This window comes from Trichomycterus rosablanca, chromosome 27, assembly GCF_030014385.1.
Source record: "Trichomycterus rosablanca isolate fTriRos1 chromosome 27, fTriRos1.hap1, whole genome shotgun sequence".
NCBI classification, from domain to species: Eukaryota; Metazoa; Chordata; class Actinopteri; order Siluriformes; family Trichomycteridae; genus Trichomycterus; species Trichomycterus rosablanca.
This window is the reverse complement of record NC_086014.1, coordinates 7,022,767-7,039,881: the sequence shown is the minus strand read 5'-3', so window position 1 is coordinate 7,039,881 and position 17,115 is coordinate 7,022,767. Positions and strand designations below refer to the sequence as shown.

The 17,115-nt window shown below is 40.6% G+C and overlaps 1 protein-coding gene across 1 annotated transcript in view; it reads left to right on the top strand.

The window, feature by feature from the left end:
- Positions 1-17,115, top strand: part of ptpn5 (protein tyrosine phosphatase non-receptor type 5) — a 63,407-nt gene that overhangs the window by 5,945 nt on the left and 40,347 nt on the right. Inside the window, exon 2 of the mRNA XM_062989654.1 lies at positions 16,438-16,616. Within this exon, the coding sequence (XP_062845724.1) occupies positions 16,458-16,616 (159 nt within the window). The 5' untranslated portion in view covers positions 16,438-16,457. The remainder of the gene's footprint in view (positions 1-16,437; positions 16,617-17,115) is intronic.

Sequence of the window (17,115 nt, the reverse complement as noted above, 5' to 3'; positions counted from 1 at the left end):
AATTTAGGGTAATGCTAACCAGACACTTTAGTTTTTATTATCTCTTCATAGTGCATGCAAGCTGACTTTTCTTGGATGTTGTCATGCCAGTAGTAACTAACCATGTGAATGTCTGGTTGCATGGCCTACATGAAACCTGCTACCATGGTAACACCTTAAGTTAGGTGTACTGGTAAAAACCTTTCTCACAATATATTCCCTCTATATTGATTTTATAGATAATTATTAATACATTTATCATGGATGAATTTTGTTTTAGCAATCATGCGTTTCATTTTATGTTTTCAGAACCCTGAAAAGACCAAATTGTTTTTTCTGGCTTAATTGATGTCAAAATGATTAAGAATCAAACAAACAATAATTAAACAAGAATTAATACACATTAATATGCTGACATTTCAAACTCAGGGGTTCGAATCTCAGCTCTGCTCAGGGCAGCGTATACTGACAATGACTGGCTTGTCTGTGGGTGGAATTACCAGGGGGATTCCTCATAACTGCTGTAATTATGACCTCTGCTGGCTTGATGGTGCCTGCACATCTCCATATGCAGGTGAAAAGAAGCGGTCGGCTACTTCACATTGACATGTCGGTCACATTGGTGCCAGGCCGCGTGTTGAGGTAAACAGCAGTAGAGGAAGCGATGCAATATTGCTAGGGATGTAACGATACACTCTACCCACGATGCGATGCGATTCATGATACTGGGTTCACGATACGATTTTTTCCAGATTTTTTAAACAAAATAAAATTGAAGACAAATTATTATGAAGTTTCCTTTTATTTCTCTTTAAAAAAATAAAATTAAATACTGTATTTGTGCTTATCTTTTATTTATCTAAATAATGAATGCCCTTTTGTTTCTGAGGTAGGTACAAACTATGCTAAACAATGCTGCACATTTCCCTTTTTGTGCAAAAAAAAAACTGAAATGAAATTTTAAAACAAATCCCACATTATATAAATAAATGAAAGATACAAATAAAGAAATGGGGTGTGAGTGTGAGTGAGCATACTCGCCATGGTATGCACTGTCAAAAAAAATCAAAATTGACGAAACAATATGTGACATAATCATTCATCAGCTAAACAGAGATAGAGATTAAATTTATCTACCCTATCAGTTCTAATTCAAAACTGCCCAATCCAGCATATCTGTATACACCAATCAGCCATAACATTAAACCCACCTCCTTGTTTCTACACTCACTGTCCATTTTATCAGCTCCACTTACCATATAGGAGCACTTTGTAGTTCTACAATTACTGACTGTAGTCCATCTGTTTTCCTGCATGCTTTGTTAGCCCCCTTTTATGCTGTTCTTCAATGGTCAGGACCCCCACAGAACCACCACAGAGCAGGTATTATTTAGGGGGTGGATCATTCTTAGCACTGCAGTGACACTGACATGGTGGTGGTGTGTTAGTGTGTGTTGTGCTGGTATGAGTGGATCAGACACAGCAGCGCTGTGAAATAACGTGTCCACTCACTGTCCACGCTATTAGACACTCCTACCTAGCTGGTCCACCTTGTAGATGAAATGTCAGAGATGAGCGCTCGTCTATTGCTGCTGTTTGAGTCGATCATCTTCTAGACCTTCATCAGTGGTCACAGGACGCAGCCCATAGGGCGCTGTTGCCTGGATATTTTTGGTTGGTGGACTATTCTCAGTCCAGCAGTGACAGTGAGGTGTTTAAAAACTCCATCAGCATTGTTGTGTCTGATCCACTCATACCAGCACAACACACACTAACACACCACCACCATGTCAGTGTCACTGCAGTGCTCTGAATGATCCACCACCCAAACAATACCTGCTCTGTAGTGGTCCTGGGAGAGTCCTGACCATTGAAGAACAGCATGAAAGGGGGCTAACAAAGCATGCAGAGAAACAGATGATGTACAGTCAGTAATTGTAGAACTTCAAAGTGCTTCTATATGGTAAGTGGAGATGATAAAATGGACAGTGAGTGTAGAAACAAGGAGGTGGGTTTAATGTCATGGCTGCTATATTAAAAGCATTTATGGCTGTATCCCAATTTACATCGTACTCTAATACATATAACACATTTTAAAACAAACACTGTTCTTTACAGTGTTTAGTATGGGGTTTGATATGTTGACTTCCACCAATGTAGATCAATGCATTTTTTGATGCAGGTCATGAATGGACCAGACTGCAGCCTTATAGACGGAGGACAGCATCATTTTATGCCACTGTTTTATTTTACCTCTAGAAAGCGAGCTATAATATATCAGAAATTAATGCACAGAACGGAGCTGTGTGACTCATCGTTCTTGCAGGCAGGAGAGTGCAAAAGCCGGGTTTTATCTTTCCTGGAGTGGGTAGCAATCTCACACCTGCTTTGGTCCCGGTTTTTCAAACACGGTCTAGAGGCGACCATTAGCAGAAGTCATATGTCATTTATCGAAAAGCCCTCGAGTGTGAATTATCAATCTTGAACCGACAACCGAATTTGACTTTAATTATTATCGTTTTAACACCCAGGCCTAGCTGATTGCATCAAGGAACACCCAGTGCTGCAGATTTGGGTTTTGGGTGATAAAAGAAAGAGCAAAATAAGCTTAAAACTAATGAACACACCTCCAGCATCCATCTCCATCGAATATGAATACAGTGGTACCTTGTAAGTCAACATCTCCTAAACTCAAAATCTTTGAAACTCAAAATTTGTACCCTGTGTTTTGTGTTCAGTTTGTTTTAAAAATATGTATTTATTTAATTTCAAATGAACAATGAACAGCCGCTTTGTTCAGCGCTTGGCTTGAAAGTGTGCATCTGAGACGGAACTGCATTTGTGTGGAATAATCGTCAGATTTACTCTGAAAGTGTCCACATGTATCTGTGTTTAGCTGGATTTTCCTCACTGTTTCACTTTTAAACTTGTGTTACAGCTCGAGATTCTGAAAAATTGTAGAATCAGCTTTTTATTTCAGTGTTTTTATATTATATTTGTGTTATTATTAGTGTATAAGTGTCAAAAACAACCCCATTGTTTTACATTAGCCTAAAATATATGCAGTTCCACTGGACCATGGAACACATTAACAGGTTTTCCATACATCCTAATGGGAAAAAATACCTTAAAACTCAACGTCTTTTAAACTCACTGCTAGTCCCAGAACCAATTGACGTTGAGTTTCAAGGTACCGCTGTATATAAATAATTACCTGTTGTGTTTATTAATAAAGTGCCTTAATAAACAAGAGTAAAATGGGGGGCTTTGCCCTCGTGAAGGGGAATTGTAATCAGCAAAGAATGACCAAAAGTATGTGGGCAACCCTTCTCAATCCACACCTTTTTAAGAGGTGTATAAAATCAGTTTTATAAAATATATGCTTCACACTTAGTGATGACAGTTTCCCGAAGGCCCTTTCTTGTTATACCATTTATGTCCCCCTCTGCTCATTGTGAGGTCCATAAAAACATGGTTTGACAATTTTTAAATGCATTTACCCCAGTTTTTCTCATGATCTAGTTGTATCCAATTACCCGATCACATTTTGCTTCCTCTACTGCTGCTGAAGACAACCATGACTAACACACGCCCCCTCTGACACGTGTGCTGCAGCCGACCGCTTCTTTCCACCTGCATGAGGCGGGTTCATATGGGAATCAGTACTGTGTATGGAGATCCATTATCCTTGACTCCCTCATTGTGCAAGTGTCATCGACCCACCAGCAAAGGTCGTCATTGCAGCAGTTATGGCAGTCCCACCAATATGTTTCAATATGTACTTGTATGTAGCTGAAATGACAATAAAACCTCTCTGACTCTGACTCTGACCAGCGGACATGCCAATCATTGTCCCTATAGCCACCAGTAGTATAGCGGGGATTCAAACTCATAAGTTCGAGCGGGTTTTACCACTGCACCACCCACAGACAGGTTTAATGTGGAGAAACTGTGCAGGACCCTGACCTCAACCTCACTGGACATTTGTTGTTAATTGAAAACCAGGCCATCTTATTAATGACCCATTGATACCATACTACATTAAGGCTATGGTGTCGGGTACCGACCATTAGAGGGGCTTCTCTGGCTTAAATTAAAGATTTATTTAATACTACTGATAAGGTAAAAGTTTCCCAACGTACAGTGCATGGAATGCACTACAATAGGCATACAGGAATTAGAACTGGACATCAGAGCAATGGAAGAAGGTTGACTGTTCCGAAGGATTGGGTGGACGGCCGGGGACGTGTACATCATTTACCCACGAAGGATATAGCACCAAGGATACACTGGAGGTTGATCCAGCTCGCAATGTACAGAATTACATGGTCTTCTGATAATATCTTGTTGCCAGATAATACATGACTCTCAGTTTAAGCCTATGGAAAAGGGGTGCAGATAATTATTCTAGGTCCTCTGTACTGTGCACCATTGTTTTTTTATTGCTAGTTCCTGCTCTTGAAAGGCTTCACCGCAACATGATGCTACCAACACAATGTTTTACATTAAATCCATAAGGGTTAAAGGCTGCTGGAATTACTTCACATTTACCTTGTTTGTGTACAGAAGCATATTCATGCTGGAACAGAAATGAGCCTTCCCCAAACTGTTGCCATCACACTGCACTAAAGCCAAGCTTCTTTTAAACTGTAATGTTACTAGAATTTAAATTTGATGTTGTTTCATAAGGTTTAGCTTAGAAATAATGTAAAATAAATAAATGTCATTTATTTTTTACTTAACAATGGGATCAGGGTGGGTCAGTCGGCAATTGGAAACACCCTGTTGCCACAGATTTTTTACACCAACAAACCTTTCGCGTGTTTTTGGACGTATCTAGATGAAAACACATTTTTTTAGGCACTTTTTAAGGGAGAGTTTTCTGAAATTTTCTGAAGTAATCTTCTGATATACACTGATCAGCCATAACATTAAAACCACTTCCTTGTTTCTACACTCACTGTCCATTTTATTAGCCCCACTCACCATATAGGAGCACTTTGTAGTTTTACAATTACTGACTGTAGTCCATCTGTTTCTCTACATACTTTTTAGCTGGCTTTCACCCTGTTCTTCAATGGTCAGGACCCCCACATGACCACCACAGAGCAGGTATTATTTAGGTGGTGGATCATTCTCAGCACTGCAGTGACACTGACATGGTGGTGGTGTGTTATTGTGTGTTGTGCTGGTATGAGTGGATCAGACACAGCAGCACTGCTGGAGTTTTTAAATACCGTGTCCACTCACTGTCCACTCTATTAGACACTCCTACCTAGTTGGTCCACCATGTAGATGTAAAGTCAGAGATGATCGCTCATCTATTTCTGCTGTTTGTGTCTGTCACCTTCTAGACCTTCATCAGTGGTCACAGGACGCTGCCCACAGGGCGCTGTTGGCTGGATTTTTTTTGGTTGGTGGACTATTCTCAGTCCAGCAGTGACAGTGAGGTGTTTAAAAACTCCATTAGCATTGTTGTGTCTTATCCACTCATACCAGCACAACACACACTAACACACCACCACCATGTCAGTGTTAGTGCAGTGCTGAGAATGATCCACTACCCAAATAATACCTGCTCTGTAGTGGTCCTGGGAGAGTCCTGACCATTGAAGAACAGCATGAAAGGGGGCTAACAAAGCATGCAGAGAAACAGATGGACTACAGTCAGTAATTGTAGAACTTCAAAGTGCTTCTATATGGTAAGTAGAGCTGATAAAATGGAAAGTGAGTGTAGAAACAAGGAGGTGGTTTTAATGTTTTGGCTGATCAGTGTGTATCCTATCCAGTGTAGGCCGATTTATGACTGTCAGTGTTTTATCAGCTATTTTTCTCTTCAAATATGCTTTCACTGCATTAGCAGTGTCCTTAGGATCATTACCATGCAGAAAAATAAAACCATTCTTAATCAGGCACTTTCCAGAAGGAATGTTATGATGAATTAAAAGCTGTCTGTACCTTTCAGCATTCATGATCCCATCAATTCAGATAATATCACCAACACCACTGGTGGAAATACAGCACCAAACCTGCGGGGTCCCTCCACCATGTTTCACCAAGGGACGCAAGCATTCTTTTTTCCATCTTTTTACCACATATTGTGGACCACTGGACCCCAAAATTTTAAAATTGGAATTGTCATTCATGTGTAACTAAGATGCATATCTTACACTTTTCAGCCTGTTTACCCTTCTAAAAAGACCATTTTTGATCAATATATTTTCAATTTCACTATATTTCAATACACCTGTTGAGTTCCAAACTCCACAGGCAGTCTTTTACTGGTTATGTTCTAGTTGTGTGTAAGCTTGTGTGATCACAAATTGCACACATGGGAAGGTATTAAGAAGACTCACTAAAATCTTTGACGAATCCTCCTACGCAACAACTAGCAGCAACGAATAACAGCCTGACATTCCCACTGTCTAATCTGTGGCTTTGTTTCTATGCTAGTATTTACACATATTGACATATTCTAAGCTTTAATAATGACATATTGTTTACAATATTTAACAACGCTTTACTCTTTGGCCACATGTATGTAGACATGTTGTGAGCTTCTTGGACATCAAATTTTAAAACCATGAGCATTTACAGTATATGAAGTTAAGCTCCCTGTCCTCCTACTTTGTGGCTATAAGAACCTATATTTGTGGGCCAGCACACCAGAGCTGGGTTTTCAAATACATCGTATTGAAACTCAGCTCTGCCATCCGGCTGGGCTGGGTGGCTGCATGAACACCGATTGGCTGTTGTTCATAGGGTTGGGGCAAGCCGGATCGTGGGTCCTCATAACTGGTGCAATTACGACCCCTGCTGGCTGACTGATCGTGCCTGCACAGGGCTGAGGAATAATGCTGATCAGGGTGTGGCTCTCCGAGCACAGTGCTGGTCGGTATATATGAACTCGACTCGTGCAGGTGAAAAATGCAGTCTGTACTGAGCATGTGTCGGAGGGGACGTGTGTCAGTTGAGAAGCGTCCTCAGTCAGCGGTGGAGGGTTTAATCAGTGGAGGATGCAATTAGGGTAATTGGACACAACTAGATTGGGGAGAAAATTGGGGGAAAAGGTTGGAAAAATAGAAAAAAATAAATAAAAGAACCTACATTTGTTAGATTTGTTAAAATAAGTGGATTTGTACCAGCTTTGTTTTTTTTCCCCAATTTTTATCCCCCAGTCTAGTCGTGTCCAATTACCCTGAATGCGTCCTCTATACTGATTCGACCCTTCACCGCTGACTGAGGACACCTCTCAACTGACATACCCCCCCCCCTCCGGTACGCACAGTACGTCCGGTACGTCAGTACAGACTGCATTTTTCACCTGCACGAGTCGAGTTCATACACTTGACGGGCACTGTGTAAGGAGGACCACACCCCCATCAGCATTATTCCTCAGCCCTGGGGCCGCAGTTGCACCGGTTATGAGGACCTATGATCCGACTTTCTTACCCTCTAACCCTGAACAACAGCCAATCGTTGTTCATGCTGCCGCCCAGCCCAGTCGGAAAGGCAGAGCTGAGATCCGATACGATGTATTCGAAACCCCAACTCTGGTGAGCTAGTGTACTTTACCGCTGCGCCACCTGAGTGGCGATGTACCAGCTTTGTTTAATCAGAATACTCAAGTGGCGTGTGCAAATACATTCAACAAAAAAGGTCAACATACATGCAGTCATTTCAAAAGAGAAATAAAAAACATAGTATATGTTGAAAAGCCAGATTGCTGCTAACGACCCAACTTCAGTCTGGAGAGGCCTCGAAGAGATCACTAACTACAAGGTGCGAAAGACCCCCCTTCTCCTGAATGACCGTCAACTCACCAACGACCTGAACGAGTTCTACTGCAGATTCGAATACAATAAGGACAATTCTCAGCCTTTCTCAGCCAATTCTTCATCCTCCTCCTCCACCCTGGCTCTCTCACCTCTGTCCCCGGCTCCTTTAACCATCAACGAGCGGGACGTTAACAGACTGTTTAAGAAACAAAAGGTGAGAAAAGCTATTGGGCCAGACGGAATCTCTTCATCCACCCTTAAGCACTGCAGCAATCAACTGGCACCTACCTTCACTCACATTTTTAACAGATCATTAGAACTTTGCTCTGTTCCTTCATGCTTCAAAACATCGACCATCATACCAGTCCCCAAAAAAACGAACATTTCTGGACTGAATGATTACAGACCTGTAGCCCTGACATCTGTAGTCATGAAGGTCTTCGAACGCTTGATCCTAGCCTACCTGAAGACCACCACAAATTATTTACTGGATCCCCTGCAGTTTGCATACAGAGCAAATAGATCTGTCGATGATGCAGTCAACGTGGCCCTGCACTTCATGCTACAGCATCTTGACAGTCCTGGAACCTACGTTCGAGTTCTGTTTGTGGACTTCAGCTCGGCTTTTAACACCATAGTGCCAGAGCTGCTGCAGATCAAACTGTCCCAGCTGTCAGTGCCGGATGCCATCTGCCGGTGGATCATGGACTTTCTGACAAATAGGACACAGCAGGTACGGCTAGGAAAACACACTTCAGACCAGCGGAACCTAAGTACTGGTGTACCACGAGGCTGTGTGCTTTCACCCCTTCTCTTCAGTCTTTATACCAATGACTGTGTTTCTAAGGAACCAGCTGTAAAGATCCTTAAGTTTGCTGATGACATCACTGTGGTGGGCCTCATAACCGATGGTGACGAGTCTGCCTACAGAAAGGAAGTCGAGCAGTTGGTCTCCTGGTGCAGCGACAACCACCTGCTGATCAACACACAAAAGACTGTAGAGATGGTGGTGGATTTCAGGCGCAACGCTCCCTCCTTACCCCCCCTCACAATTAATGGCTCTATGGCCTTAGTGGTGGAGTCACTTAAGTTCCTGGGCACCACCTTATCCAGGGACCTAAAGTGGGAAAAGAACACACTCTCCATCACCAAGAGGGCTCAGCAGAGAATGTTCTTCCTGAGACAGCTGAAGAAATTCAACCTGCCACAGAGTCTGCTGATCCAGTTCTACACAGCAATAATAGAGTCCATCCTTACATCGTCCATCACCATCTGGTTTGGTTCCTCAACATCACATGAACGAGCCAAACTCCAGCGTATAATCAGGACAACGGAGAGGATCATTGGATGTAGTCTGCCAACGCTTCAGGACATTTACAACAGCAGAGTGCTGAAGTGTGCCGGCAAAATTACAGCAGACCCCTCTCATCCTGGACATCACCTTTTTCAAACTCTTCCATCTGGCAGAAGACTCAGGACAATAAAAACAAACACATCCAGACACGCTAACAGCTTTTTCCCCAGAGCTGTAACACTTTTTAACCAAAGTTGTTCTGTTGGGTAAATGTTGGTAAATACTGGTTAACAGTCCGTGTGCTGTCGGGTCTGTTAAATATGTTCTATGTTACATGTCATACATGTGTAATTGTCTGTACTATTATGTGTATTGTGTGTACTACTATGTGGACTGTTGTGTGTATCATTGAGTGTATCACCAAAGCAAATTCCTCGTATGTTTAACATACCTGGCGAAATAAAGTGATTCTGATTCTGATATGACATGGACAGTATTAAGGGCACCCTTTCTGATAATTGATCACACTTTGGCAATTATTACAGTATCCAAACTTTTTTTGTAACCATCTGTGAGCACTTGTCTGATGGTAGTTTCTTCCACTTTTGCAATTCTTTCATGCTCTTGAATTTGATTAAGATCAGGACTTATTGCTGTTTACTTTTTAACCATTCTTGTGTACTTTTGGATGTCTTCTTTGGTTTATTATCTTGCTAGAGAAGTCATTTTGTTCTACTGAAACCTAGTTTTCTTACACTTGGAAGCACATTTTGCTCTAAAATGCTCAGTAATCCTCTGATTTCATTGTTACTGCTACACATCCAAGGCAGCAAAGCAGCCCCACAACATTATGGATCCTCCACCATGCTTCTCTGTAGGTGCTATGCTGGTTTTATGCTGCTTAACACTGGTATGCATAGCTAAAGAACTCTAGTTTGGTTTCATCTGTCCATAAAATATTTTCCTGGAAGGATTGTGATTTGTCTGTGTTGTTTTGGCAAAGTTCAGCTGCTCTTTTTTATGCCTTTTTTTAATCAGTGGGGTCCTCCTTGGTCTTAACCCACAGAGCCCTGTTTTGTTCAGTGTGCGCCATATGGTACGGCTTGAAACCTTCACTCCAGATGTCTTCAGCTCATCCTAAAGTTCCTTAGATGTTGTACATGGTTTCTTTGCCACATTACGAACAACCTTTCATAGGTCATCTTATCAATCTTCTTCTTCCCACCAGTTCAAGGTTTGGCTTGACTTCTCCATGAGTAGCAAACTTTTTTATAACATTTTAAACTGTTGATGCCTGAATGCCAAGGTATTTGGAGATAGTCTTGTACCCTTTGGACTGCTTGTGCTTGATGATAATAGCATTTCTGGTCTGCTCATTGAGCTCTCTTGCCTTTGCTATTGTAAACAAAGAACAGGAAATAAAACTGACCTTTTTAAGCATCAAAGCCTCCATTCATAAACTAATGATCTATTAACTAAGTCATGTGAGCACGAACAAGGTGGGGACAATGAGTCTAATTTCTAATTAATTACAGGTTACTCTGATTTGTTTCAAACAAATGACAAATAATAAGCTAGTAAATAAGTTCATTAAGTTTTTAATTGTGTTATTTTTGTGTCTTGTGCTTTTCTGTATCAAACATATACATTTACATATTTTCCTAAACACGGTGTATTTAACGTTGAGGAATGCAAATAATGTTGACCACTGGTTATATACAATTAATAATTATAAGGGGTGTGTACATATTTTGGCATATAAGGGGCGAATTGTCCATTGCTGATTCCATCCTGATTCCATGCTGTGAGCTGAGATGGAATTCTAATCTTTAGTACCATGACTGCATATAGGGACAGTGGTAGCCTAGTGGGTAGAGCTTTGGGCTATCAAGCTGAATATTGGCGGTTCAAATCCAGGCTCTCCTATGTAGCCACTGTTGGGTCCTTGAGCAAGGCCCTTAACCCTGTCTGCTCCAGGGGCGCCGTACGATGACTGACCCTGCGCTCTGACCCCAGCTTCCAAACAAGCTGGGATATGCGAAGAAAGAATTTCATTGTACTGTACAACTGTATATGTATATATGACAAATAAAGTATATATTATTATTATTATATATCTGAAATAACAACTCTGGCTATATCTCCACCTCACCAAAACACAAACATACCAGAAATGGTTAACAATTCAAAAATGTAATATGAATATTTTGTTAATACTGGATTGTTTAGTCTGTAAGTCAAGTCCTATTTATTTATATAGCACTTTTTACAATGGACATTGTCTCAAAGCAACTTTATAGAATCCAGGACCAACAGACAAAAAAAACCCTATTGAGCAAGCTGAGGGTGACAGTGGCAAGGAAAAACTTTCTTAAAATTACAGGAAGAAACCTTGAAAGGAACCAGACTCAGCAGGGACCTTCATCCTCTTTGGGTGGCCTGGAGGATACTTTAAATAAATAGGATTTACACAAATCATACAAACAAAATTAAATTGAACTGAAAGTTATAACTAGCAAAAAATAATTGGAGTTCTTCATTGTTCAGTCCAGTCTGTGATAAAGTCCGCTGAACATTTTTGATGCAAACACACCAGGTTTCCATCCCATCTAGTAGGAGCAGCATTGTTGGCACAGTCTTTAACCTCATAACATGTTACTAAAGCACTAAAACACATTTTTTTTCTAATAGATGTGTCAATAATTAACCTATTAACCAATAACAAAAATCATTGTTCAATTAATTATGCTGGGTAAAAATTTCATTTAAATTGATTTCCAACAGCTAATACTTGATTTCAGTTGAGAGTGGAGCTACGTGCTGCACACACTTACCTACCTCAAGTGTGCAAGCTCTGTTTACAAGCTGTATTCAGGAATTCTAATCTGAACAGGAAAACTTTCTGAATGGCAGAACGGTTGTGCTTTGAAATCACTAACAGTAAAGCCTGCTTGTGTTAGTTTGATCACAGCTGGAAACCCTAGCAATTGTAGTCAGCTAAATAATTCTAGTCAGGTAAACTTTTAGGAATTTGGCAGTTAATATCAAATAAATTGTATAAAGATGATTTAAGTAAATACCCTTTTTTTCTGTTTTATTTATGCATTTTCTCCCAATGTAGCGTAGTCAATTTGTCTTCCGCTGCTGGGGGATCCCTGATTGCAGTGGAGGTGGGTATATTGCTGCTCACACCTCCTCCGACCCGCGCGCAGCCCTTAGCGGAACCCTTTTTAAACTATGCACTCTGCACAGGCGCCTCTCTATCTGTCAATCAGGGTCTTTACACAACGTTTGAAGACCCCACCCACATAGTCCGGTCATCCCGCCCTAGCAGAGACGTGTCTGCTGCCGAGTTTCGAACTGAGGAGTTCAAAATCTCATTTATTAAACATTTCATTTATTAAAGATATAGATTAAAAAAAATGTAGATCACCTATATAAAAATAATTGCATCTGTAAATTAACCAGTTAAACAAATTCAGTTCTCAATAGCGTTTAAGTTTACAAGCTAAAACCAGGTATATTTATTGCCAGACTTGTTTAATCTAAACATCACTTAAACAGCGCCTGCCTGGCAATGTGAAGCAGCTAAAATGTCTCAAATTGCAGCACATGATGCCACATTCTAAAGAGATTCACATGCAGATTTCAAGTCATTAAAATCCACCAGTCAGGAAAAGGTTACATAGCTGTTGCTAAGGCTCTGGGACTGCAGCGAATCACACTGCGAGTCATTAAAAGTGGTGAAATGGTTCCCAGCCATACAAATGCTCTTTCGACTGAATGGGCACATTTTTTCTTGAGTGGCTTTTGTTATAGCTGAATATACCCCATATAGAGGTCATTCTATTTTAATACCATTTGTTTTTTAAATGGGATGTCCAACAAGATCATGGTCAGGTGAAAATGTGGTCATTATTGAGGGTGTAATAAATGATTGTCTGAACTAGCGTTCATTGATAAACTTCCCAAAAAGGAAGCTTTTCTATAGAGGTAATTCTTGCTACATATAAGCAGAGGATAGTGAAGAGCTTCCAGATGTGGTATGAATGGAGATGGTAATGTGTGATTTTCATTAGAATTGATGATGAGAGGTAGAGAACAAAGAGGAGGAGGAGGCAGGGAGTATGAGTGGAAAATATGAGTACCTACCTTATTTACCATCTATTTACCACTTGTCATCATTGTATGTATGTGCGTGTGTGTGTTTGTGTGTGTATGTGTGTGTGTGAGAGAGAGAGAGAGAGAGAGAGAGAGATTAAAATATTGTAAAGTAAAATATTCCTCAGCCAGCAACACTGCGTAATGAGGTACTGTTTTAGGTCTAATCAATTAGCCACAGGTTAGCCACAACATATAGTGACCTTCTTAACCACTTAGGTAAATAGACTAAATGACAAAAAAAAAGACAATGGCATAATGTCTGTCTGATTGGACGACTGTCCTTGTGTAAGTGTAATGCTTGACCAGTGTGGTTTAAAAAAATATTTGAGCCAGTTGAGAAGCGTCCTCAGTCAGCGGTGGAGGGTTTAATCAGTGGAGGATGCAATTAGGGTAATTGGACACTTAGATTAGGGGAGAAAATTGGGGGGAAATGTTGGAAAAATAGAAAAAAATAAATAAATAAAAGAACCTACATTTGTTAGGTTGTGTAGAAAATAAGTGGATATGTACCAGCTTTGTTTTTTTCCCCCCACTTTTTCCCCCAATTTTTATCCCCCAGTCTAGTCGTGTCCAATTACCCTGAATGCGTCCTCTATACTGATTCGACCCTTCACCGCTGACTGAGGACGCCTCTCAACTGACTTGCGCCCCCTCCGGTACGCAATCAGTACATACTGCATTTTTCACCTGCACGAGTCGAGTTCATACACTAATGGGCGCTGTGTACGGAGGGTCACACCCCCATCAGCATTATTCCTCAGCCCTGTGCAGGCAGTCAGCCAGCAGGGGCCGCAGTTGTACCAGTTATGAGGACTTATGATCCGACTCTCTACCCTCTAACCCTGAACAACAGCCAATCGTTGTTCATGCTGCCGCCCAACCCAGTCGAAAGGTAGAGTCGTGATTCGATGCGATGCATTCAGAACCCCAACTCTGGTGCACTAACATGTGCCACTGATCTACAACTCATCCGCAACAGCCATTCAGAAATGAAAACACACTGATCTACTTCAACTTTTAGCATTTAAAAAAATCATCTACTACTGCCACTTCTAAAAATACTATTTAAACACAATAAAAATCGCTTTATAAATGATAAATCACTCACCTGAGATAAAGAAAACCTATCTTGTACCGGCTTGGAGATCTCTCACATCCTCAACGATTAATCCATTAGTGTTATGACATAAAACAAACTACACCGTTTCCCGTTTAGCCACAGATGTCCTCTTCAAAATCCATCAGGGTTTTTAATAAGCGTGCTTTGGTTTTTAGTAATCTAAAAACGTCCACATCCACATCTTCCAATTGTAGACACTTTGGATGACACGCCGTAACGTAATTGAAACCAAAAATGCTGCTTAATGTTCTGTGTGTAAAAGTTAAAATAAAAACAGCAGTTTTGTATAAGTGTGATGTTGTAGCTTCTGTATTTATTCCTTTAGAATATTTGCTTTACAGTCTCATCATTGTTATTTAGATAGCTAGTTTAACCATGATGCATTGAGACTTTTTAATTACTGCTTAATTGTTTGAGAGGAGAAATGACGGTATCAGATTGGTATTGGTATCAGCAGATACTCAATTTGCAGTATCGGTATCGGTATTGGACATAAAAAATGGTATCGAACCAGCTCTATCTCTTTCAATTTGATGCCTGACTGTTTATAAAAAATCTATAGGCAGGTACAGCCAATATGGCCAGAAAGAAAGGTGACTGTACATTCTGTAGTAGTTGATGTTATTTTATTAACGTTATTGAGCTGACTTAACCCAGCCATAGCGCCTTAGCATATTTTCAAACTAGCTAACATGGTTTCAGCTTCAGGAGCACAGGAACTTGATGTTTTTGTTTATGCTCCATGCCCTCTCTGTCTCCGCCCTTGTCTCCTGACAAGTTCATGATCACCACCTGTTACCTATTATTCCATTTTTGTCGTGTGTATAAGTTACCCCAGTTTCTTTGCTCATGTTAAGTTGAAGTAGGATATGGGAGCCTTAAACCCTCCGAATTTACACTTTTATACAGCTTCCCACTCTGGATTAATAAAGTTGTCTGCATGTCTGTCTATATGCCTGTCTTTTTCTCTGTCTGTGTCTGTCTGTCTTTCTGTATATCTATGTATCTATTTATTTCTCTGTCTATATATCTGCCTATCTCTTTTTCTGCCTGCCTGTCCATCTATCTCTCTGTCCGTCTATCTATTTCTCTCTCTGTCTTCAGCTATCTTGTCTTTGTCTGTCTGTCTGTCTTTTTCTCTGTCTGTCTGTCTGTCTATTTCTTTGTGTTTATCAGTCTGTCTGTCTGGCTGCCTTTCTGCCTGTCTTTCCCTGTCTATCTATCTATGTATCTATCTATCTATTACTCTGTCTGTCTGTCCATCTATCTATTTCTCTGTCTGTCCGCTATCTTGTTTTTGTCTGTCTGTCTGTCTGCCTGTCTATCTATGTCTTTGTCTGTCTGTCTATCTACTTAACTTTTTCTGTCTGTCTGTCTCTATTACTCTGTTTGTCTGTCTGTCTATCTATTTTTCTGGCTATATATCTATCTCTTTGTCTGTCAGTCTTTTTTTCTGTCTGTCTATCTACATTTCTGTCTGTTTATCTTTTTGTCTGTCTTTTTTTCTGTCTGTCTGTCTATCTATCTGTCTATCTATTTCTCTGTCTGTCTAATTATCTATTTCTGTCTATCTGTCTAGCTATCTGTCTATCGTTCTCTGCATGTCTGTCTTTCTGTGTGTCTCTGTCTGCCTATCCATTTCTCTGTCTGTCTGTCTGTCTGTCTGTCTGTCTGTCTGCCTGTCTGTCTGTCTGTCTATGTCTTTGTTTGTCTGTCTATCTACTTAACTTTTTCTGTCTGTCTGTCTCTATTACTCTGTTTGTCTGTCTGTCTATCTATTTGTCTGGCTATATATCTATCTCTTTGTCTGTCAGTCTTTTTTTCTGTCTGTCTATCTACATTTCTGTCTGTTTATCTTTTTGTCTGTCTGTCTGTCTGTCTGTCTGTCTGTCTGTCTGTCTGTCTATGTCTTTGTTTGTTTGTCTGTCGACCTACCTAGCTACCAAAGAGAGATTTATTCTCTCAGTGTTACACCATTGTGGTTTATAAGCAAACTGAGCTAGTTTGTAAAGTAATTTTAGTTTTACACTGATTTTACTTTTTTTTAATTTGTGATTTTGTATTCACTTGTTAAACTGATTGACCCATATGTTTTCCCACAGGAAGTTGGACAGAGAGGAACATGGCAGAGCTTTCTGATAAACAGAACATGCTGGCAGAACAGGAGATTGATAACTCACTGAATGGTAACCCACTGCCAGTGGCTCTGTGGAGAAGAATGTGGAGAGCGAGCATTACAGCCGGAGCATATCTTCTCCTCTACACACTCTCTCAAGTTACTGTAAGTCCACAAACACTCGACAGTGAGGAACATATAAGTATATACACTGATCAGCCATAACATTAAAACCACCTCGTTTCTACACTCACTGTCCATTTTATCAGCACCACTTACTATAAAAGCACTTTGTAGTTCAACAATTACTGACTGTAGTCCATCTATTTCTCTACATACCTTTATAGCCTTCTTTCACCCTGTTCTTTAATTGTCAGGATCCCCACGGGGCACTCTTGGCTGGATATATTTTTGGTTGATGGACTATTCTCAGTCCAGCAGTGACAGTGATGTGTCTAAAAACTCCATACCTGCACAACACACACTAACACACCACCACCATGTCAGTGTGACTGCAGTGCTGAGAATGATCCACCACCCAAATAACACCTGCTCTGTAGTGGTCCTGTGGGGGTCCTGACCATTGAAGAACAGGGTGAAAGCAGGCTAAACAGCATGCACAGAAACAGATGGACTACAGTCAGTAATTGTAGAACTACAAAGT